Here is a 25,639-nt window from a genome sequence, read left to right as displayed (position 1 = left end):
GGGGATGGGGGCAGTGCAGTACATGGGATCACACAGAAGAACAAATAAAAATAAATACAAATAAATAAAAAGGGAGGCCAGCTGGTGGCAAGTGCAAGGGTAAGTGCAGACATCAAGTGTCAAGTGCTGGTAGAGGGACTGTAGGGATACAGAAAACAGACCCGAGTGCAAGGGTTGCCAGGGGGGTAATCAGTGCAGGAGTGCAACTGGCAGGGAGGGGACCTGGGCCCGAAATCATAGGGTACCCAGGTGACCAGTGCAGTTTCAATTTCAACCAGGAATTCAGCAGGGGAGAGGAAAAGAGAAAGCAGAAGCAAAGAGGAAGGTCTTAAGGTGCTTCCGGAACCGGAGATGGTTCTCCTCAAGTTTCAGAGAGCGGCAGGGAGGTTGTTCCAGAGGGCGGCCCCTGCCGAAGAGAGAGAGCGACCACCAACTCGTTGCTTGGAGAAGCGACTGACCCTGGTGGGACGTGGAGGAGTGAAGGGCTCGAGAAGGATGATCTTTACGAAGAGGGAGTTGAAGGTATTGAGGTCCCAGAAGGACTTGTGGACAATGCAGAGGGGTTTGAACTTAATCCTCGCAGCCACTGGGAGCCAGTGAAGAGATTTCAGTCCTGGAGAGATACGATCCCTGGGCTTGAGGCCAAGGACAAGTCTCGCCGTCCTATTTTGGATGAGTTGCAGAGGGCGGAGAGTAGAAGCAGAAAGATTTAGAAAGAGGCTGTTGCAACAGTCTAGCCTAGAGAGAACCAGAGCTCTGGAGACAGTGAGCTTCTGGGGGAAGGAGAGGAAAGGAAGGATACCTCTGAGGAGGTGCAGCTGGTAGTGAGACTTCTTAGAGACGTCAGATATATGAGGAGAGAAGGAGAGTGTGGAGTCTGTGTTGACTGTTATCCACGAAGACCAGACAGTCATGGAAGACAATGTGCGAGTTTTGAACTATCCAGCCAGGCACAAAGTTTGGGAGACCACGGATGGACCCCCACCGCTTCAGCCGTAGAATACCTGTTCTGGACAGCATTATGGTATCCTTTTCTTTGTATCAGTGGTAGGGTCAGCATTTAAGTTAGATTAGGCTTTTGGGACAGAGGGCAGTTTATTGCTTGCAGGACTTGTGGACTAGCACCCGTTCTTCTCTCTTTTTAGACAGGAGCAGGATCTATGTTAGAACAAGGATTAGGCTAGGCCGCCTTTGTAAATTCAATAAAACGTTTGTATTTAACCATGACCCTTTGTCCGCTTCCTGAGTCTGACTTACCACAGAACATGATTCACAACCCGTAGTCAGAAGAGACAATCTCTTTGTGAGAAGATGTAACATGCACACTAAGTATGGTTAGTTATAGTTACCACTGTCCTTGCACTAAGAATTATGTTGGCAAGACAAATAGAAAAGCAACCACCCGAAAAGGACATACATCAAATATTAGAAAATCCCTGGTGGCAAGGCACTTTGATGAAAAACAGATGCACAATAGCCCAGATACAATGTGCTGCTTGAGAAGTAGCACATAATCTTGATGGGAGAACAACGACTGCTACAATAAAAGATTTTTTGTTTAGATATATTACATGCACTTCAACCAAAGGGCATGAATTAAAAGTTAGACTACTTTTATGTAAGATTTTTAAATGTATAATCTTATTTGCTTGTTTGTCGAAATGCATGGAGCTAAATATGTATATATGTATGTGTTATTGGATGTTGATGAGTGCATTGGATACATTTTTTAAATAAGCAATTGAATAAAGTGCATTTGATACAAGAAGCACGCAGAAAGGTCATTAAACCAATCGAATACTAGATCAAATGATTACTAGTCAACTTGTAACCCAGCAGTGGGCATACTGCCTTGGGCTGCTAGAGATAGCAGTGGGTGTACTGCTCAGCGCTGGCAGAGTTAGTAGTGGGTATACTCCTCCAGGCTGCTAGAGTTAGCAATGGGTGTTCTGCTCAGATCTGGCAGAGTTAGCAGTGGGTGTACTGCTTTGGGCTGGTAGAGATAGCAGTGGGTGTACTGCTCAGCGCTGGCAGAGTTAGTAGTGGGTATACTCCTCCGGGCTGCTAGAGTTAGCAATGGGTGTACTGCTCAGAGCTGGCAGAGTTAGCAGTGGGTGTACTGCTTTGGGCTGGTGGAGTTAGCAGCGGGCATACTGCTAAGAGCTGGTTTGGCAGTGGGCCTACCACTCCGGGCTGCTAGAGTTAGCAGTGGGTGAACTGCTCCGGGCTGCTAGAGTTAGCAGTGGGTGAACTGCTCCGGGCTGCTAGAGTTAGCTGTGGGTGAACTGCTCCACGCTGCTAGTGTTAGTAATAGGCATACTGCTCCGGGCTGCTAGAGGTAGCAGTGGGCGTCCTGCTCCGGGCTGGTAGAGTTAGTATTGGGTGTACTGCTCAGAGCTGGGCTGGTAGAGTTAGTATTGGGTGTACTGCTCAGAGCTGGTAGAGTTAGCAGTCAGCGTACTGCTCCAGGGTGGTAGAGTTAGCAGTGGGCGTACCGCTCTGGGCTGCTAGAGTTAGCAGTGGGTGTACTTCTCTGGGCTGCTAGTGTTACTAATGGGCACCCTGCTCCAGGCTGGTAGAGTTAGCATTGGGTGTACTGCTCAGAGCTGGTAGAGTTAGCAGTGGGTTACCTATTCCGCGCTGCTAGTGTTAGTAGCTGTACCCTTCTATCTCCAGCCTTGTTCTGTTCTTACGCCCTGCCTCCTCCATGCCACTGCCATCACTGTGTCTAACTTCTGCACTCTCTCCCATTCCAGGTGGATTCGGAAGGCCCCCTGATGCCTGGCTGTGGCTTTGTCCAGTACAAGACCTGCAAACTGCGCACACTGAAGGCCGGTAGCCTGGGAAAGCTGGTGGAGAACCTCATTGCCATGGATGGGGGCAGCGACCAGACCTATGTCCCCTGCTTCCTGGCCACATACCGAGCCTTCACGACCACTGAGGCGGTGCTGGCACTGCTACTCGACAGGTGGGTACCTTGCCAGCAGCACGGCTTGACCAAAGGTATAGATCAAACATGGAGGAAGGGCTAGGAGCTGGGGGGAGATGAGCATATGTGGGGCGGGTATGGGTGGGATGGCCTGAGTACCCTGCTTGCTGCCATGTACTGGGGGTTAGTTTATATCAAGGCAGTTTCTAGTACTGCTGCTAGAAAGCTGGGAACCACACTGCACTTCCACTGTAGCACATTCCAGTAGGTTCTATCTTACATTAGTAACCGTTGAGGGCGTGGTTTCGTCCTCCCAGCCAATGAGGATGGTCAGAATGGCGGCTTTATCACGTGGTAAAGCCCCCGCTTGGAGCATCCTTGCACCTGGATGCCTTCATCTGCCCCGGCCGATGACCAGGTAAGAGTTACACTACGTCCCTGCATCCGTATTCCACCACCCCCATTTTCCATATATTTAGCCCCCCCTCCAACTCCAGCCCCACTTACCTTGCGCAGCTGTCCCTTGCCAGTGCCAGGAACAGTAGTGTTAACGGTGTGCCCCTGACATACCAGCATGGAAAGGGCGAAGGGTTTACGTATAGTTCCATTTGCCCCGATCCATGGCAGCCACCTTTTTTTGTAGTTTTCTTTTTAAGTTGAGAAACGTTTCACATACATTATTAACACAAACAGTATATAATAATTCATGTATTTCATATATGCACTCATTTAATCCTCCTGATAAAACACTATATACAATCATTTCATAATATTCTCAATCTATTAAAAGTATTTCATACCATTAAATATTTCTAAAACTAGATTTCACCATCATTAAAACAGGGTTGAACTATTATCTACCATGGAAGACTCCTTAAAGTGCCTTTTCTTATTCTGGCTATCGCTATATAAACCTATTAAAAAAAATCCATGCCCACCTCTAGCCCCAAAACTGTTCATGGTTCCTCACTCTTTGCTGCATTTTATATAACACTATTTTATGATGTCCGTTGCTGACCATAAGACCATTTCTCCAAAACAAATAGGAATTTATTTCACCCAACTCATGTACAGACTCTCTAAATACAACATATAAACATGACCAAGCTTCTTACAGCAGTTCATAACATGTCTGTTCGGTTCCACATTGCTCTTGTTTTTACTTTCCCAACACCCTCTATCCTTTGATGGGATATCCAGTCTCGAGCCAGTTACTCCTGAAGTGGGTAGCTGGTTAAAACGCTTCAATAAGATAAACCTTCGAAGTGCCGGGGCAGGGCCATCATCAGATATTTTTGTGGGCACAAGCACAAAATGTGGCAGCCCAAATAATCGCTGTACCTTTTTAGTTTAGTTAGATTGTAATTGGTTATTTATAACACACTTAATACCCAGAGGTTTCTAAATGCGGACCCAGGGATCGAACCTGTGTTGCTCTGTGTTGCTTTATTCTAAGGCAAGCGCGTTGCCCCTGAGCTATCCTCCCAAGACTGATGATGATTGTTAACCCGACCCCACTCTTAATTTGTGGATGAATTCTTTCCTTAGCACCTGGGGATCGTCATCCCAGTTCGGTGTCCAGTTTATTTTCATAAAAAAGATCCTTAATCAACATTACAAAATCACTCATTAAGCTTCGCTCCATCATATTTGAGGCAATCAATGTGAGCAGGGGACACGCCACATATAAAAGTGGGCAATCAGTGAAGCCAGACCTAACTCCAGCCTTATGGCCTCAATCAGTACACACTGTGGCAAACTCCTAAGTCTCCTGCAGATCCTCCCTTCAATCCTCTTCAGCCAATCGGTAAGGGTCATGTAGCTATAGCTCATTTCAAGTAGCAGGCACGAGGCTTTGTCTACACCAAAATCATCCCTTCAGAGCTACAGCCTGCAGTTCTTTCAACAGAAGCCTTTATAGTAGCTGGACAAGTAAGAGCATTGGTCGCTTTTGCTTCAGTCATATCTGTGGGCTTGTTATCGCATCTTACAGACAACCCTAAGTATGTGTATGAGGGAACCAGGCTTTCCAGTCTTTAGCCCCTTACCTATGTACCTCAGCTTGGTTTTGTCATAATTAATTATTAACCCATTTTCTGCCATATAACTCTTTCGGCCTCCCCATTCCCACCAGGCTGTGGTCTATCGAGACCACATCGTCGCTGTATGATAACCAGGACACATGCGTCCTCCCTATATTTCGGGGAAAGCATCTGATCCCAGCCAAACATCCAGGCAAACCATCTAGATACAGGTTCAGAAACATGGGGGCCAGCACACAGCCCTGCTTCAGGCCCCCCCTATATGTTGGTATTTCTTTAGAGCAGGACCCCATGCTGTCCAACCTGATCTGAACACTTGTGTCTTTATGATAGGACAATCAGCAGTGGTGTTGAAATCCCACAATTTTCTTATTTAGCAGACAATCAATCTGTTTACCATATCAAATGCTGCTTTGAAATCGACATACGCTAGGCATAAGGAAGTGCTGTTTTTCTTACATGCCTTATGCTATCAATGTGCACAATAGAATGATATTGTGGATAGTGGCGGATCCTGCTCTGAACCCCGTTTGAAAAGGGCCCAAGATGTTATTTCCTTGACCCAGTCTTTCAGGTCATTTTAATACTATATTTGCGAAAATCTTGCCATGCACACCCAGCATCGATAATAATTGGTAATTTGCTGGATCCTTCCGCTGATACTATATAGTGATTCAATATAGATTTCCCCCTGCTTCTAAGATGTGTCATAATAGGTTATCATTACTCAATTAATCGAATACAGGAGGATGAAATGCTGGGTTGGCCCTGCCATGACTCAAATCTGTGTCTCTCAGCGCTCAACTCACTGACCTACCTTACTGTGACTTGTAAAAGCAATTACCTATTTCATGGATGATGGGGGGGATGGTAATCGAGATTGCAGGATGCCAGGTGGACGCATTATGTAGGGTGGTGCTTAACTCTAGTTTTAATTCCCATGGCTTGCTCAGGATCGCTAATTGGTGGTCCGGGTGCCAAAACCACTGAAGGTGTGTTTAACAATATCAGATTTTAATGGCATCTGGTCTGTTGTCGTATACTGCAAGAGCTGGCAAGGTATGTGTTCTTATAAGAGTCTAACCCAATGCTACTACCGGAAGCAGCAAAACTGTTTATTCTAAACTACTCGAGCAGAAAAGAAATGAATGAAAGTAACCTTTGTAAGGTTTAACAAAAATGTTTTTATTTAACAATGAAACAAACACTCAAGAAGTTTTTTAAAACAAAAGTACATTAAACAATTTGAAACATAACTTAGTTAAATCTCTGTTTTGGGGTTTCCTCTTGTTCCATAAATTCCACAAATTGAGGTTCAAGTAGTAATTTAGAGGGCAACATGCGGCTCCCCCTCTTCATCCCAACTCCCACCTCCTCCATTACCCAAGCCATTTGCCTACTGTGATAATTCTGATGAAATCATCACTGATTTCCTGGTGGTGACTTCCTCCCATGTGTCCAAGAGGAAGGCAGCCACTACCTGATCCTGACCTTGGGGGCGGCTATATGAGGGAGGATCCCATGGTGGAGACAACCTCCGGGGAGAGGTCATGGTTTCATCGGGTGAGACATTGTATCCCCCATTTTTCCTTGAAGAAAACCCTCCCATTCCTAATACCCTTGTGGCCTATTTGCATACATCTACTCATCCTCCTATGAAAAATAGGGAACACCTTTTCCCAAGACACATAGGCCAATCTTCCAACTCTGGTCTGCCTTGTGAAACATAGGAAACCGCCTTCTCCAGTTCCACCCATCAATCACCCAGGACTGACTTGTCATTGAAAATCCTTAAGAATGTTTATCCAGGTTTTTTGTGTCAATTATCAAGAGTGGACTTCCTATCCCTGAATTACCAAAACACTGTAATGAGGAAGAGGGATCGAGCAATGCAGAGCAAAGGAGGAGACCAACCCAGTGAGTGTTCTAGTTGTTGCTCGCATACACCTTTGAACGGAAAATATAAAGAGCAGAAACACAGAATCGGTGTCCGCTGCTGACGGGCAGTTTTCGAAGTGTACGAAAAGAAGTAGTGCAACGATCTTCCCTGCTGGCCTGCTCCAGCTCTCCACAAACCCCAACACTGCACCACTCAATGTGCAATCCAAACCCCCGAACAAGCGCGCCTGCTGTTTAAGGGAAAGTTCAGTGCAGTGCACTGAACTGCAAGTTTCAACTTCTTCCAACAGCCTTATTTTAAAACGAAGCCAAACAAAGCAATTCCCGAACAGTTTCTTTTTCAAATAAAAGTATAGGAACAGTAAAACCTAATTTAAAAAAAAGTGTAGGAGCCCTGCTCCTGCCCAATCCGACAACTGCTGACGGGAAAGAGCTGTGCCTCTCCGTGAGGATCGAGAGACTGAAAGGCTGTGACCGGTGTGGCAGAGCCAGGCGGCTCACAAACCAAGGAGGAAGAAGGTGCTACATGAGAAGGACACACTGCAGAAACGCCAGGAGCTAGCGAGACACTCCTGGTTGTCCGCCAGTCCCAGAAAGCAGAGCTTCACTCGCAGACACGCCAAGAAGAAGCAGTTGCGAGAAGGAAGCAAACGGAAAACCTTCACCGGCTGACCGCGGGAGAATCCAGGAACGCCAACAAGAGTCGGTGAGTCCACCGAGAGACGGCAGGGACACCGGGACATATCTGCATCCATGCGGAATGAAAGCAATTGCAAATAAAGCAACTGAAAGAGAAGGAACAAAAGTACTTATTGTTAAAGGGGGAATTGAACTGTGGGCTAAACCGCTACAAGTTTGTAAATGTATACAGTTCAAGTGTATGGGAAACCCGGATAGGATAATATATGAAGAAGATACATTATCAAACAAAGTATATGTGCAACTCTGGGAGAGGGTAGAAGCCCTGATAGGAGAGTATACCAGGCTATTACAAGTGTGTGAATACAAGAAGCCCCGACAGGAGTGTTGTGGCCAAGAGTGGGCCCCTTCCCAACGGCCGGCCTCAGCTTGCAGCAACTAAGCAATATAAGCGAATAAGGGGAGGGACGCAGACTGATGGTAAATCAAGCGTCTTGTATTAGGCAGACAATACACAGCATACAGAGACATTATCAGCGGGGGTTGGAGCAGGAACACAGTATGTAATTGTTTCAGCAGTGTGGCACACAGAGCTCTCTCTCGGGACCCTACCTTAGAGTGTCGTTTTGTATAGCATATCATAGACAAACACTAATATTTTTCTATACTTTCGCAATGTGGGTGTTACTTGACACGACATTACGGACGTTTGGCAAGAACTGTCGACATCTTACTTGTGATCTTGTGACGCAGCCCTGCGGGGATGTCATGTTTTATTATGAATAGGCAGCATCCCAAATACCCTCCTTCTAGAGCCCACCCACTCGGCCTCCTCCAACTCTCTACGTGTGAGCCATTTTTCCAAACCGATTTGGGGGTTGATCCTTATCCACTGCAGGTGCCTCCCTCTGGAATAGCTTCCCTGCCTCTCTCCGTCTTAAACCGGACCGAGCGAGGGGGTATCAATCAACGCCATTTTACAGAGGTGATGTTTTTGATAAGCACTTAATCTCCAACACCGAGAAGGACGACAAGGACTGTTGACTGTGGGAAAGGCTGCTGGAAACGCTGCTGGTGTGAACGCGACAGTGCGGTTCTGATTGTAGCGTGCAGCATTGCCGTCGAACGAAGGAGGGTGGAAGGAGGACGTCTTGTAACGCAACACAGGAAGTTGCCTGGAGGTGAATTATGAAAAGACTGGCATAGACTGTATGCAGAGAGTGTGTCAGTTAATAGCCACGAGCGTGTCAGTTAATAGGCACTTAATGGACTGCCTGATTACAAACATACCAACGATTTGATAACTCTTTTCTTTTCTATAGGCAGCTGCTATTGGTCTGGTGTGATGTGCCACTCCCCCGCTAAACCGACCCGCTTGCTATAATTACCCAAGGTGCAGTGCACCTGCGGCGCACCGAGAAGGACGACAAGGACTGTTGACTGTTCACTGTTAGCTGTTAGCAATAACACGATAGCTATTCCTACATTAGAATATATTTGAACAGAATTAAGTCTAAGACTAGTGCAGGTAAGGAAAAAAGGTAATTTTTGACTATGGTTGCGAAAAGGTTGTATTGTTGTTAAAAATGAAAAATAAGAAATCTAAACTGCCAACTGTCATGAAAGACCCACGGGCGTACTTTTTTGCGGCAGTATCCACGCGCAGAGCGAGCTTAGCTAGGGCTGCGGCTTTACCACTCCCCCCGCAACAGCCCGATGAAGAAGAACTAATTGCATGTGCTATTAACTGTTCGAATAACTTCAAAATAGGCAAGGATAAGGGAATTGAGGAGTTACAACTGAATGTTAACTCACAATCCTTGTTTGCTGAAGAACTAACTGACCTCTCGCAAAAAGAGGTTTTGAAAGAATTGTGGTCCGAGTTAGCTAATACACAAGGGGAAGTAGGCTCAATTGAGCAATTGGATGACAACACCCCTAACGTTTTTAGAACAGCTGACTTAGAAACCTTTCAACCGGACAATACTTCTGTTTCAATAGTCTCCAATGGAATGGACTCGAATAATGAGTTACCTTTGGACAAGTCTGACAATACTGATATTTGCACACTGATGGGGATTTTTAATCGTTTAATTTTAAGTGAATTAAAAAGACAAACAGATCTACTATTACAAATTAACATATCTGTCCAGCAGGTACCGGTTAAGCTTAATGAAATCTTAGCCAAACCAGTAATAAAAGCGGCAGCAAAACCTGCAACCGGTAAGAAGTCAGAAGACACTCTTATGAATTCTGAAAAAATATCTAATCCTGTAACTATTGTTATAGAAGACTCGCAGAAACAGAGTAACCCAAATAAAACAAACTTGGCGGGGTCCAAGACTACGGTATTAGCAACTGAACTCTGCCTCCATCCAAATGTGGAAAAATTAGGAGGAAAAGTAAACATATAAAAAAAAGAAAAAAAAAAGCTAGCACAGATGCAAAATAAAAATAATAATTTCTCTAAAACATCGTGTACATTTTGAAGAGATGTGAATTTCCAAAACATGATAGAAACTGAACGGCAAGATCTGATAGGTCCGGACAAGTTTAAAATTGCAAAGAAACACACAGATACGGAAGAGACCACTAGTGTAAGAGATGAGGAGGCTAAAGCTAACCAACTCTTGCAGAAGGAAGTTTATCATGAATCTGAAAAAAACATCTCTGAAACGATGAAAAAAAAAAGAAGGAATCCTTAGATATCGCATCACAGCTGTCGTCGTTAAAAACTCGCATGGCAGATATCTTTGAAATTTTTAAAGCCAACGCGATGATACCTATTGCAATACCGAAATCTAAAAACCCGACGGCTGGAAGTTTCCGGTAGGCAACACTGTAGGCCCAATTACAATTTCTGAAGACTGCAACACGAAACAGGTGTTAAACTCGAATATAAGTCTTAAAACTAGATCACCTGGTGTGACTACACCAACCTCCGCAGGGTGTATGTGGCAACAAAATGAAATGGCAACTTCTGATAGTGAAATTGTGAATGCTCTTTTAGAAGATATTGATAATAAAACGGAACTAAGCAAGAAGGAGCACATTAAAAAAATCGAAGAAGTGAACAGTAAATGTGCAAATGAGACGGACAGCGAAAAGGGTCTTAACCAACGAGACATTACTAAGATAGTAAGAAAAATTTTAGAGGAACAAAATAACAATAAAAATTCACTCGAAGAAACAAAACCTGGTCTAGAAGTGAGAAATACACAAAAATCGTACGAAAACTACAAAGAGGACGACGAACTTCTAGATTTTAAAAATCCAGCCAAGGCCGAATTGCCAAGCCTAATACTCACTACGTTATTTCCAGAAGGTAGAAAGATGATCTTGAACTACCCTTATATCATGTCACTATTTGCAACGATCCCTGCACTTGAAATGATATCCCCTGCTGAAATTGTATTGGTGGACTTTATTCATAGAAAAAGGTTGAACTATGTCCGACTGGTAATTCCATCAGCGCTAGTCAGAATGTTGCTGTTAAAAGAGGCTGAAACTTTGCAATGTAAAGGGTTCGACATATATCAATTTGTTGACCCTGACCTCAAGCAAGGTGGGAACTATGCCTCATATGGGAAAGAAACGTATCCTAATTCAGAAATAGCTAAAGCATCGGAAATAGCTGATATACGCACAGAGAAGGTGGAACTAAGAGGCCTGACCCTTGCCTTGAAAAACGCAATCAAATCACTGAAGGTTTTGGCTAAGCCACATTAGCAATAAAGATAAAGTCTCCATAGCATCCTGGAATTCGAGAGGTCATGCCCAGTTGTTATGTAACACAGAAGTAACAGATTATTTGAGTAATTTTGAAGTGATGCTTATTCAAGAAACTTGGGCAACTACGCAATTAGCTTGGGAGAATTATTACACTTGGCAAATACCCGCAGTCAAAGGCGAGAAAGGAAGACCTATGGGTGGTCTCCTCACTGCGTGTAAATTTACCATGGAACCCGCCAACATAAATGTATGGGCAGACCTAGAGGTTTTTCTAGCAGTGACTTGTAACATCAGAATAGGAGACACCCGTATGAATGTATGCATCATCAATATCTACTGGAAACCTCTTAAACACCGAAAGTCAACTGTTAAATGAATTAGACACTGTAACACATAAAATTGATGTATGGAGGGAAACAAAGTCCAACAGCGTTGTGTTAATGGCTGGTGATCTAAATGCTGACTGCAATCTTAGTAAGGCAGAGATTAATGAGCTGCTATGGAATATAGATGGTGCAGACAATAAATCCAAATCTATGTCATCTAGCAATAAACGAAGAGGCGCAATTTGGATGAACTTTGAAAAAACACTCAATCTATGATGAAGAAATACTTACCAACATCAAAGATACGAGGATACGATGGTCTTATACCAAAACTAAAAAATTTACTTCGGTACTGTATAAAGATTGGGGATTCATGTCGAATGAAGAGAAAATTACAAATCTGTCTGTAAATATACTGATTACATAAACACGATTACACAAAAAATATGCACAAACTAAGTAATACTAAAAGAAAGACTCATATTCATGTGTTTGATAACCAGACCTTAGTAAAAAAAAAAAAGAGTTGAGACAAGAAATTCGCAAGTTGAATAACGGTACCGATTCCATATCCAAGAAAACTAACCAAATAAAAAAATTAAAACGAGCATACAAAAACTGGCTAATTGCTCAAAGTGTATAGGGACCAAACTGATGGAGAAAAAATGCTTGCGGTAATTAATAGCAAAAACACTTCCAATTTCTGGTTATTGTTAAATGATACTTTGATTACGCAAAAAGAGATTCTTTTCACGCAAATTAGTGAAGACATATGAAAAAAAAATGTTGTAGCTTTATATGAGATGCCCTGTGATGAAAAATTATCTGAAACTAATCTTATGAGAAAAAATGAAAAGGTTATATGGGATCTGGATATATCCCCATTCTATATATCGAAGATGATTGGGAAAGCTAAAAAATCGGGAGCCTCCGGGCCAAACAACTTATCTAGTTTGATAATGAAAACGGATATTTACCTGTGGGGGGGAAATTGTACATATACTGTTTACCAACATAATTGTTAACAAAGTAATCCCAGAATCATGGAAGCTTGCTATTGTGATTCCTATTTACAAAAAGGGCCTAAGGTCTGCCCCTGAAAGTTACAGGCCTATTGCAATATCAGACCTTGACTATAAGATTTTTAGGTCAATCATACTAAAAGATCTGGATGAATGGATTATCAGATGTAATGTTCAGGAAAAAACTGGGTACAGACTGTTGTAAGAGGATTCAATTCAACACTACAGCTAAGTCAATGCCTAGTCTGGGATACTGAATGGAAACCCTTATTGATATATCTTTATGTCCAGTTCATGAGTTCTGGATGACTACTCCTATATAACACCCCTCTCTTAGAATCCTCCTGACCCCACTGAGCCAAGAAGTAGTTCTGTTTTGCAAGTTTAACAGGTTTATTTGAGAATTTAAACAATATATATATATATATCACACTTTATAATAATTAATATCTGATAGTACACTTAGACATATGATGTTGATCAACAATGGGTAATCTGGCACTAGCACACTTCTTTATAATCAATGAGGAGTTAGTATAGGATAGATAAAGAAGCAAAAATACTTTTATGATTTCAAATGGATGCAATGTGGAATGAAAATGCAGTACAGAAAATAACTTGATAGGATTTCAGCAAAAGACAACGGGCCTCATTACGACCCTGGCGGAGTGGGTTTACGCCAGCGGTATTCGCGGCGGACCCGTCCGCCCCACTACGAGTTCCCGTAGCGCCATGGAGCGTTTTCCGCCTGGTTTTTCCGGGCGGAGAAATCCATGGCGCTACGGGACCTTGTTGTTAATTACGCCACCGTATTTTACGGTGGCGTAATTAACGCCTTCCCCACTCCCATTATACCCTATGGGCAAAAATGGGAATGGGGAAGGGTAAAATGGGGAATGGGGATTTACCGCCCCGCCAACCTCGGAATGGGGCGGTAAATCCGCCAACCCCCATGGCGCTATCGGCAGCTTTCCGCCGTGCTCCATGGTGCATTTGGCGCCACGATTTCCGCCAGGGTCGTAATGAGGGCCAATGTAATCACTTTGTTGGACAATTCACCCCCCCTTTATGCAATGTAAGGAGATGAAGATGAGAGCACACAGTTCTTAGGAATGCAATCAAATAGAATTCAGTTCAATTCCCCCCCAGCAGTTAATACAACAGATAGGAGTTTTGAAACACAGGCAAAATGCTTTGAATATGGTGAGAATGCAGTGAGAAATATGCTGAAAATGCTTTTAATTCCCTTCAGGAGGTTCAGGGTGAGTGAGAGATACTAGGGATGAGTGCAGGCTCACTTTAGCAATGATTCAGAGATGGTGATTAAGAGGCAAACGAATTTTTAGCAAGGAAAGAAATGACTGCTGATGGTTACACGTGGCTGGATTTTTAACCAAATCGCAAATTTGCAAGTGCGTGAATCGTGATTGCGGAAAAAGTATAAGGAGTAGGAAGGTAAGATTCTAAGCGTTCAGAGGAAAGTTAAACCAAGTTCCTAGCCCAAACGGTTCCATAGATACGGACGATTAAATAAAGGTAGTTTTTCGGATTTAAAGTAAACTCAAAATGACAGGTGACAGCTTGCAGCTTCAGAATTGACAAGTGACAGTGGTGCAGCTTTACAAAATGACAAGTGACAACTTCTAGGAGGCAGTTCTGGTTAGATTAAAATAGTTTGGATTAGATTATTTTAACTAAGAGATTGGTTCTGCACAGTTCTGCTAGGTACTCGCAATATATTTTTTAAATAGGCCTCGCCACGGATCTGGTCAGGTTTTGGACTGGACTCCGGTTCTGGTCTCGGCACTTCACAGTGATCTGGGTCAGCTCTCTGGTTCTGCTAACAGCGGTCTGGGTCACTCTGGATCTCTGGCCTCTGGTTCTGGATACTGCTCTGCTTTCTCTGGGTACAGCACTGCTTCTGGATCTTTCTGGCGCAGGGTTTCAGGCCAGAATCAACAGCTCAGCCCGGCTGTGAATAGTCTGCAAATGATTTTGGGCCTGCTGACAAATACCTTTGCTTGCAGTGGGCCTTCTTGGTTCAAAGTTCTGTAGTCTCTGTTTAGCTTGGAAGTCTAAGTGTAGGATCTATGGATGTGAAGTCGTCGGTCAGCATGCTCGGCAGCAAATGGAATTGAATGTCTCTACCTGTCCCAGCAGTCTCTTTTTATGTGTTTTGAAAATGGGTGTGTGCCTGGGCCTAGCAAAGCCTGCCCCTCTCCTTGTCATTGGCCCAATTCTCCCCTCTCCCATGATTGGGGGAAGGAAATGTGAGTCAGAGTGATGCTGTAGGTTTTATGGGTCAGAGGATCCTCCCCTGGTCAGTTTGCCCACAAATCTATATTTGATTCAAATACATATTGCACAGATACACAGTTGTTTAAAATTACATGCACCCATCACATATCACATGAGGTATACTCTGTTCAAACTCTGCTCTTCCTGTGGGCTTGCATTCAGAAATGGCAACATTTTGCACTTTTTAACTGGTTTTGCAATATCGGACATTTACCCAAATTTACACACATGTGCGCAAGGAGTGTGGACATTAATTGATGAAGTGTCAGATTTTTAACATGCAGACATTTGGAGTGAAATCCTATTTTCCGCTAGCAACCCCCTAGATCAAGATCATACCACCGAGTCCTAAAACCTCTTAAAATGTGGGCAGAAAAATCACAAGAATTATGGTATAATTTTGATAAGTCCGCACCATGAGTTATACATCTTTCTTAAAATCATATTCTGGCCAACAGGGGTGTGTCTTCCCAGGTCACATGGTGGAGAAACCAGTCTATCCACTTTCTTTAAGCTCAGCCTGTCCTCAGAGGGGGCTGCCCCTCCCCGTTTCTGCCAAGAGGAAGCCACTTTTACGACGCCCCTAATATAACTTCTGCCTGAGTCAAGGAAGGGTTTTGTTCAAAAGGAAGCCATTTACGATCCCCCCAATAAACCATCTGCCTGGGCCCAGGACAGGCCTTTGTTCAACTCCCTGTAGCTGCTCCACCCCTAATCTAATCAGAGAGGTGACAACTCCTTTTGGCAAGGGGAACGGGCTGAGCAGGTTTTAACTCCTGTGGGGGTAGATGTCAGGCAGAATTCAGTTTCATTAAGCCAGGTTTCAGCTAAATGTCACTTTTTGTCCCCCAGTATAAGTCAATACAATTTTTACATACACATTAAATAATTACTTCCTTCAAGTCATTTCAGAGTATAGTTTTACATTGTATCCACCTCTTAGCAAGTCTTTCCTTGGTCTGGTTTTGTTTCATTTGTTCAGTTTTACACAAAAGTCTGGTGGTTTTAAAACGCCGGCTTTCTGATAGTGGTGAGTACTGGTAATGCAACCATTTTTGGGATTTAAGAAAATGAATTCCCCACAGTTCTAGGTTGCTTTTGGCAATCAGCATTGCCATTCCCAATGGTTTCAGGCTACTGTGTGGGTAGCCCAATGGTGGTTTTAGGCAGTGCCCTCCTGTGCTCACAACCTAGGCAAGAATGGGTGGGAGCCTATTCTTCATGCATTTCCCTGTGCATTTTCTGGGAAGTTCTGGCCATCATGATGTTTTCCATGCCAGTACTGCACAGTTTTCCTATTCTGGTGTACATGTGGGCTTTTTGGCCATCTTGGATTTTGTAAGCCCACCGCACCAAATGTTGCAGCATGATAGCTCAAACGTGGGTCAGGACACCCAACAAAGCCCCCCCACGCGACTGCACTTTGAATTTGAGTCGATGGGGAGTCGGGTGTACAGAAGGTTATGACCCACGCACTGGTATGTCCGCATTATCTTCTTCCAATTCTGCAAATGGCACAGTTCAGCATCTTTTCCTCCATCCGGTACTGATCGATCGGTTCTCCTCGCCAGTCCTGATGGGAATATTGGGCGGTACCCCGGGCCCCTTGGGTCTCTGCTCCCGGTCTCCGGATCGTCCTCCCTGGCCAGTCTCCAGGTTTTCTTTCTCCTAGGACGACAGGAAAAGCGGCAATACCTATTCATGGACATTTCTCCCCCACCATTGATATAGTGGGGTAGCATATATATTTTAGAACTCAACAGATATGAACATGCACATTTTTTTAAATTAAGAGACAGGAACACAAACTTGAGAAACACAGAATTTGATAGGCTATATGTAGGATATTTTAGGGTTGGAATTGAATTACTCTGGAGCGGTACCCTCTGGGATTACAGAGGACTCCTCCAGTTGCTGCAAAGTGTGCCTGGGATGGCAACACTTCAACTGGTTTATGTGGACCCACTTGTCTTCCCCCTCTGCCAAACCGCCTTTGGGGATGCGGATCTTGTAGGCCACAGGGGGGAGATCTTGTCTATAATCTCAAAGGGTCCCTTACATGTAGGCAAGAATTTTCGCTGTTTTGCCTGGTTTCTTTGGAAGTTGTATAAATAGACCCGATCCCCCACCTGATATTCCTTCCTGGAAGTTTTCAGGTCATAGTGGGTCTTCATACTCTCGGCTGATCTTTCTAGATTCCGCTGAGAATAGGCAAAAGCATGTTGAAGGTGTTTCCTTAAATTCTCTACATACTCGTGAGTTGTGGAGGCATTTATCAACGTTTGCTCTTGGGTTCTGTAGAGCAAATGCTGGGGAAGCACCATCTTGCGCCCAGTCATCAACTCAAATGGTGACATTTTGGTTGCAGATGAAGGGGTAGATCTGATGGCCATTAGGACCAGAGGTAATCGGATATCCCAACTTGGCCCAGAATCTGCCACAAACTTCTTTAATATGCTCACAATGGTCCGTTTGTATCTCTCCACTGCTCCAGAAGAAGCTGGCCTGTTAGCAATGTGTAGCTTCCTTTTAACCCCCAGTATCTCCCACATCTTTGTCATTACTTCACTGGTGAAGTGGCTACCCCTGTCTGACTCAATCCTTTGAGGTAGACCAAAACGGGAAAAGATGTGGTTAATCATCAGGGCAGCTGCTGTTTCTGCCTTGCAGTTTGGGGCTGGGAGACATTCCACCCACTTGTAAACAAGCATGTAACGGTCAACATGTACTTGTTTCCTCTGGACGAGTGGATTACACGGCCTACAAAGTCGATTTGCAAATCTGACCATGGCAGTGTCATGCCCCTCTTTTGGAGGGGTGCACGGTGCGTGAGAGATGATGGCTGAAATTGTGCACACACAAGACACCCCTTCAAGTATTGGTCGATGTCCTGCCCCATGTGTGGCCAGTATGCAACCTCTCTTAAGATTTCCAATGTTGTGTGAAACCCCCTATGACCGGTGGTGGCCGCACCATGGGCGTGACTTAGCATCAGGCTTCGGAATGAGGTAGGAACCACCCACTGATCGTGGTCAGCTTTGGATTTCCTTACCAACAAACCGTCTTGGATCCGGAACATTTTTGGACATTTCATCAACACTCTTAGGTCCTCTTTCCCAATGTAATCGGTATCCGTCAGGGGAAAGTTCTCGGGGTCCTCAAGGTGTTGGTAAAACTTACCAATAATTGGATCCCCCTTCTGAGCTGTAATCAAATCGGCATCAGAGGTCTCCTTGCTCCATTGGGCAGTTGAAAGATCATTGTGAGCATTTGTCTGGGACCTAATCATAGCAGTGACCTGGATTTCCCCCAACAGGGACTCTATTTCGATTAGATCCCCTTGGATGGCCCCGGTTTTGGCCAGCTGATCAGCTAAGTCATTTCCAGTTTTGTCTGGTCCCTCTACTTTGGAATGACCCTTGATCTTTTTCCAGTAGATGGTCATCCCATTCGATGTGACCAGATCATCAATGTTTTGGATTAACTTCCCATGTTTCAAGGGTTTATTAGCACATAACATGCCTCTGGTTTTCCAATTAACCAGGTGCTCCACGAACCCGTTCCGTACATAATCCGAAAATGTGATTATGACCAGTTTGTGGAGTTGATGCTGGACAGCAGTGAGGATGGCCTGATGCACAGCCATCAATTCTGCCACCTGACTACTTCGGGAACCAATTTTGTATCCAGCGGAGGGTTCTGGGAACTCCTTCACCTATGCATTCCCTACGCCAGCCACCAGTTCTTTCTCCCCGTCGTTGTCAACATGGTAAGAGCATCTATCCACATACAGTGGGCATTCCCTCACACTTGTCCTCTTCAAAGACTTTGTGTGGGGAATTAAGGTATGCCTCCATGTTGTCCTTGATTTTTAGACTTTCGTCCTCGAGACAGTTTTCTCTGGCACAATCATGCAAGTCAGCCAGACCTTGCGCGAGGGGACTCTTCCTGTTTTGGCCATATCTGACCTCCACAGGAAAGCCTTGCATTGACAGAATCCAGGAAGTAATTCGGGAATTATTCACATTTCCGGCCCGGATTCTGTCACTTTGGAGATATTGCAGAGGCTGGTGTGGAGTCTCCACTATGATGTGTTCCCCCTGGATAAACGGGCGGTAATTCTTCAATGCCCACACCGTTGCCAGGAGTGCCTTCTCACAATTGTTGAATTTTTCCTCCACAGAGGATAAAGTTTTGCTCGCATAGGAGATTACTTTATTGACCTTGTCATGCTTTTGGTATAATACTGCCGTCAAGCACGTATTAGAGAACCCCGTCTCCAGGGAGAACTCCTTGTTTCTGACAGGGTAAGCTAGGCAAGGCGCTTGTGAGAGGCTTCTTTTGAGTTGTCTTACCGCCTCGGATTGTTCTGGACCCCATTCCCACTTGACCCCCCCTTCAAGAGATGAATCAGGGGTCTAGTGATCCCTGCGTAGCCTTAAATGAACTTTCTGCTGTAATTAGTCAGTCCAAGGAGACTCCTTAGTTCCCGCAGAGTTGTGGGGTCTTTCAGTTTCTGAAGTGCTTCCACATTCTTTTCCTGGGGACAGAGACCCTGAGCAGTAATCTCATGCCCCAAGAAATTAACACGGGTTTTACACCACTGTGCTTTCTGAAAGGAAAGTTTTGCTCCGGCGGCCCTCAACTGGGTCAGAACATAACGGATCTCCGCTATGTGTTCCTCCACAGATGAACTTTTGATGAGGACATCATCTACATAAGCCAGGTTACCCCTTGCACCCAGGTCGGGCATGGCCTTGTGTAGGAAAATGTTGAATTCATTGCCGGAGTTGAGGTATCCAAAGGGAGTCCGGGTCCATGTGTACTGCTGGCCCCCAAAGGTAAAAGCCAGCTTGTATTGGTCCTCCCTACTGACAGGCACAGTCCAGTATCCATTGGTCAGGTCTATTGCAGTGAATACCTGTGACCCCTGGATCTGGGCCAGCCCTTGGTCAATGTAGGGCAGAGGCCATCGGGAAGTATGGACCCGTTTGTTGAGCTCCCTGAGGTCGGCGCAGAGTCTCCACTGGCCGTTTGGCTTCAATATTCCCAGCACCGGATTATTGAAGGTGCCGTGTATTAGACGAATTATTCCCCGGGACTCAAGGTTCTTAATTATTTCAGTAAGGGACTCCATGGATGCGAGAGGCAAACGATATTGCTTCACAAACACTGGAGTCATTCCAGGGTCCGTGGGAATTGTTGTGGTGTGGATGTCGGTGCGACCACAGTCATATGAGTCTACCGCAAAGAGATCTTGGAAATCCAAGAAAACTTGTTTCAACTTTTGCTTCTGTTCCAGAGTCACACAGGCATCAGCTAGGTTGACTCTCTCTTCCACCATCTGCCTGAAGCCTGGAAAGACTTCTGGTTTGGCTATCTCAGCGGCCTCCTCCAGCTGGGTGGAGAAGTCCCTGGTCAGAGTGCTGATTTGGACTGGAGGCTTCAGGTGGGAAAGGCAGCCCTCATGGACCTGGAAAATCACCTCATCCCTCCTGAAGTCACAAGTCACATCTTCCTTACCATAAGGGCAAGAAGTGTACACCAGGAAGTTCCCCCCATGCCGGGTGAAGATCCTGTCTGGTGTTGCGTCGTCATCACTGTCACTGTCAAAACAGTTCATTTCCTAAATCAATGGAAAAATGTCGGTCATCAACCGCCATTCCAATAATGGTGCCTGCGGCTAGAGTAATACTCTTTAAGTCGCTGTTATCCACCTCGATTAGAATGGTGTCATGTTCTATATTGACTAATGGAGTTGGGTTTACCCCCAACCCTTGCTGTTGGAGAGGAGCATTTAGATGTATATAAGCATCAGGGTTTTGCAATTTTTGTCCTCTTTTAACTTTCACTTCCAGGGAGAATTGTCGGGTCCTTTCTGGGATGGTGACTTCCTCTTTGATCTGAATTTCAACTACATAAGGTAGCAATTGAGCTGACCTAAATGCTTTTTCTGGATCATCAAAGCCCATGGGATTATCCGCTAATCGGGACCAAGCTTTGAAGTTTATTAGGTCCAAACTAATGGCAAAGCGATTGAGAATGTCACTACCTAAGTAAAAGGCGGCAGTGACGTCTCGCACGACCCAACAATTATGGACTATGCTCTTGTTGCCAATGGAGATTTTGAGCATACACCTGCTTGGCAGGAGATGTTTGGAATTAGGTGCTTCCAGGTCCATTTCCCATTTGTCTATCAGTTTGAAGGTGGGAATGGCTGGATCTTTTGGGAGTTGGCGGAACATGGCTTCGCTGATGAAGTTCTTACCGTTGTTCACGCACACTCGAGCGAGAACAGAGTCCTTCCCATCATTTAACTGAACAGGGATGAACAACTGCTCTCCAACTTGCTGAATATCAGCCAGGCTCTGAGCTGATTTCACATCTTTCTGGACTATAGGAGTGGGAGTTTCTGATTGTGGATTAGTAAAGAATTTCAGGGTGTTTCCTTCCAGTGTGGAATACCACCTTAAACTGGAAGGAAGGTTGGTTTTCAGAAATAGAGAGGACCCCCCATCACCAGTCTGTTGTCCTACTGATATTACTGTCACGTCTGGAATTCGGTTGTTCTGGAAGTGAAATTCTACTTGGTCAGATTTTTGTTCAACCATGTGGCAGGTGCCGTTTAAACTAACATGGTTGACACTCTGTTTTAATTTTATTGGTCGGCTAGTCTGGGTCCAGAGGACCTTGTTTACACAATCTATTAGGCGTGACAACCTTCTCAGGAGGTCATTCCCTAGTAAACAAGGGGTGCCCTCTGGAGTCACTACTATGACCCGGTGTTTCACCTTGTGTCGCCCAATTTTGATGTCCAAATCTGCAGTCCCCTCGACAGGAATTTCCTTCCCGTCAAAGTTCTGCAGTTGTCCAGGAAGAGAGGTGAGAGGAATACGGTAATTCTCCCCCCTTCCGGCATTTAGTTCCTCAAAGGCCCTTTTGGACAGAAGGGTAGCTTGGGATCCAGTGTCCACCAGTGCCAAAATTGTACCCTGCCCCTGTACTTGTACCGGGGCATAGTATCTTCCCTCCTTCTCCTCAAGTGGGCACAGATAATGCACATTTTTGGACAACTGGTGGGCTAACTTTCTGGTTTTGGACATTGCTAGAGAAGAGATTTGGGCAGAATTCTGTGGAGAGCCTTGGGAATCTGAAAGAAAAAGTTGGCAACTGGTGATCAGAGCCATTGTGGGTTCCCCTGGTTCCGGTTCTGGGCCGCCCCCCCCTTTTTGGAGGCAGTCACCAGGATGGGTTTGAACCAGGGGATTTTGGTATTGTCGGTTCTGGGATGAGATGATGGGCGGCGGTAGCTCAGTCTCCACATCTCCCCAGTCTGAATTGGCCTCCCTTGGGACCCATTTTTCCTTGGGAGGAGTTCCCCCCATCTCTGAAGGAGAAGATCCTTTCCCCAGGATCCTCTGAGGATCCCTCTCCCTCAAATTGGAAGATCTGTACCTCCTTCACAAAGTGGGTCTGTTTGGGTCCTTTGTTTCTCCTACCCCCCCTCTGCTCCTTGGGAGGCAGGCTTTCAGGGGCAGGAGATTTTGTTTCCGGTTCCTGGTTTTCCAGGGGCTGTTTACAAGTTGGGAAGGAAGCTTCCTCCAAGGCTTTACACCCCCCTTCCCCTTGTGCCTCCTCCCTGGGAACTGGTGTGTTATCGGGGTGCTGTCCCCGCCATTGTTCTGGAGCACCAGGTCCAGAGTTTGGGGCATTCTGCAGTGGCATGCTCATCTGAGGGTTCTGTTGAGCCCTCAGTACCTGACCCAGATCCCGTGCCATATTTTGGACCTGGCGCTCAAGTTGTGAAACCCGCTCAGGCTGATACGGGGCTCTATTTTCTCCCCTGGGCTGATCCCGGGAAGGGTAGCTATCCCTTCTCTGGTAGTACCCCGGTTGGGAAGAGTTTGGTACCCCTCCACCCTTGGCCTCCCCTCTCCCGGATTAGGTTGTCTGGGCTCGGGGAATTGGGGAAAGAAGGATGGATGATTTTGGGGCTGGAAATTGGGTGGATACCTGGGGAAAAAGTTCTGCCCAGGATTTGGAGAATTTCTGCCCTCCTGTGGGAAGTTGGGAGGGAAGTCCCCTGGGTTAGGTGCTTAGCTGGATCCCCCCCCTTGGGCTGGAGGAGTCCACACATAACCCAGGATTGGTCGGTTTCCCTTATAGCGGGGACTTACATAGTCAGGGGGGCGGGGGACCCCATTTGTGGGACTACCTCCTCGACTCCCTGTCTGCGACTGGCCCGAGGGCCTTCTGGGCTGTGAATTACTTGGTGCAGGCAGGTTTTTAGGCCCCCCCATCTCCAAATCTAAAACGGGGGCAACCTTTACTTGTGCCACCTTGGCAGCAGCAGGGGTGCTGTTGGTTTTGGGGTTTTTCGGCGCGTTATTTTTATTTTCGATAGGCTTCTGCACCTCATAGATCCGGATAGCCTGTTCAATGACCCAGTCTAAAGATCTTTTCTCATGAAAATCTCTCACGAGCTGGGTCATTATATATTTAGGGAGAGCATGGAAAAAAGTATTGACAAACTCTTTGCTGTCTGTGCGCACCCTTCTGGTGGTCTGCGCAAAAGCACACTTTAATTATTGCACAAACTCTTGTGGGGCCTGATCCTCCCCACATTGCAAATTGTAGGCTGCCTTGCGAGCCTCTTGAGGATTTCTGTGAACAGAAAAATGTTTCAAGATGGCCGCCTTATAGGTGGACCATCTTAAATGATTTTGGTCCTCCAGCCCCGCAAAGAAACTGGAGTATTCTGGGGAGAATGTCCATTTGACGTACTGGATGCAGCTACTGCTGTCCTTCAAATGGAATGTCTCCATCATTTGCTCATAGAGCTCCAGGTGTTCCCAAACAGAATACTTGGCGTTCTTATGATAACGCGTGATGACACTCCTTATTGCCTTTATTTGCTTCAATGGGTCCTTGAGCAAGGCCCTTTTTGCCTTATTGGCCTTTTTGGTTCGGGTAACCCTGGTCCATTCATCCTCTGACTCAGAGGCACTGCTCCCAGAGGTTCCTGTCTGATCTTCCAGGTTTTCCCGGATTCTGCGAGCCTGGGAATGGATGGCAGAATGTGGGGACCTGGTCTCCTGTGTCCTGCGCCGTTCAGAGGAGTCTTCAGATTCCTCCTTGCTGCCAGGATTTGATGGGTACCCCCCCCCCACTGACCTAACTGGGCAGAAGTTTTCAGGATGCCCTTAATGGGCCTACTCTCCTGGGGTTCCCCACTAAATTGCACTGTGCTTGGGTGCCCATACCCGGATGCCCGCCCTTCCATTCCTGGGAGGTACTGGCCTATGAGCCCCATACTTCTGGTTGGATAGTAATCTGCCATCCCTGTGGCCCGGTGCTCATGTGGGCGAGGGGACATGGGGGTGGCAGAGTCCAGGTACTGAGAGATATGAAGGCCTCTGGTACTAAGGCTCCTGAGTTTATGCTTAGGAGTCTCCCTCTCCCAGCGAACCTGGTCTCTATCCGCCCCTGCTCCCTGTTGCAATGCAAGAGCCTGCGCTTTCAGTTCCTCAGTTAAGGCCTTACTAGACTCTATCAGTCTCTCCTGCATCGCTACCTGTTGTTGGAGCCTATCATTGTGCTGACAGAGAGCCTCATTTTCTCTCTGTGCCTCCTGATTGGTCTTGGAGTACTGGGCCAGTCTTTGCTGCAGGAGGGTTACCTCCTGAGTCCCTTCCCTACTGGCCTGCTCCTTTCTTGCCAGAGCCTCCTCCACCCTCCTGGTGTGCTCTAACAAGTTCTGGTGTTCTTTTTGGAGGTCACCCAGTCCCTGGAGGGCCAGGTGATTTTCTTCCATTTTCCTTTTTAAATGGCAGACTTCCTGGCCTAAGGTGTCCCTTTCCTGACTAAGAGTCTGCATCTGTGCCGCCAGGTCGTCCCTTTGCCTTTGGAAGGCACCAGCTCTCTGGCGCTCCTGATCAAACTCTGCCTGGGTATCCAGGTCTTTCAGAATCAATTTATTGCTTTCTGCCTTTTCCCTATCTAGGTGGCTTTGCAGGGTGACAACCTGCTCAGCACATACCCTATTGAAATCTAATTGTTGCTCCAGCTTTCTCTGGCTCTGTAGTAGGGAGTCCAAACCTTCTTGGTACTCCTTTTGCAAGGCCAGAAATCTGGTATCCTGGTCAGCCTTTTCCTGTTGCAGGATGTCCATATCCTCTTTTATTTTAATGATATACTGCCTACTATCATTTTCTAACTCCTGGCTCCTCTGCAGCCTCTGCTCAGAAGAGACCAGGTCAGATTTGACCTTCTCTAACGCCATCTGTCGCCTATTTGCCAGATCTTGGCTTTCAGTACATTTATCCTGCATGTCTCCCATATATAGGTACAGGTATGCCGCTATCCTGGCAATCTTATTGTGTTAATCTTTGGCTTTAGGAGCCATATATAGTTCACTCAGGGCCACATGTAATGGACCCTGATCTCTCCATATGTCTGACCCTGTTTCAGTGACCTGTTGCGCTCAAATAGCTTATGTAAGAGGTGCTCCCTCACTATTTTCATGTCTACCAAGGTCGTCATTCTAGAGATTGATCTCTGTCCTGACTTACAGAAATTAGTATTTTATTTTTGCAAAACAGACCTTTTCCTTAGAGTGTCCCTTTGAAGAGTGCTTTACAGCGTAAAACAGCGTGGTGATCCGACCGGATGTATGTATCCCGTCAGTTAGCACACTGTATTAAGCTGCACAAGTGATGGATCTAACCCAGACGTCCGGCTCGAGCCCCCACT

The 25,639-nt window shown here is 45.7% G+C and overlaps 1 protein-coding gene across 3 annotated transcripts in view; it reads left to right on the top strand.

Moving 5' to 3' along the window:
* Nucleotides 1-25,639, top strand: part of RGL3 (ral guanine nucleotide dissociation stimulator like 3) — a 577,979-nt gene that overhangs the window by 341,943 nt on the left and 210,397 nt on the right. For all 3 annotated transcript variants that reach the window (XM_069604164.1, XM_069604163.1, XM_069604165.1), the window contains exon 3: nt 2,757-2,968. In XM_069604164.1, coding sequence (XP_069460265.1) covers nt 2,757-2,968 — 212 coding nt within the window. The remainder of the gene's footprint in view (nt 1-2,756; nt 2,969-25,639) is intronic.

Source organism: Ambystoma mexicanum, chromosome 3q (assembly GCF_040938575.1).
Source record: "Ambystoma mexicanum isolate Mex_15411 chromosome 3q, UKY_AmexF1_1, whole genome shotgun sequence".
Taxonomy (NCBI): domain Eukaryota; kingdom Metazoa; phylum Chordata; class Amphibia; order Caudata; family Ambystomatidae; genus Ambystoma; species Ambystoma mexicanum.
Note: the sequence above shows the minus strand (reverse complement) of the source record. Positions and strands in the feature narration are given on the sequence as shown.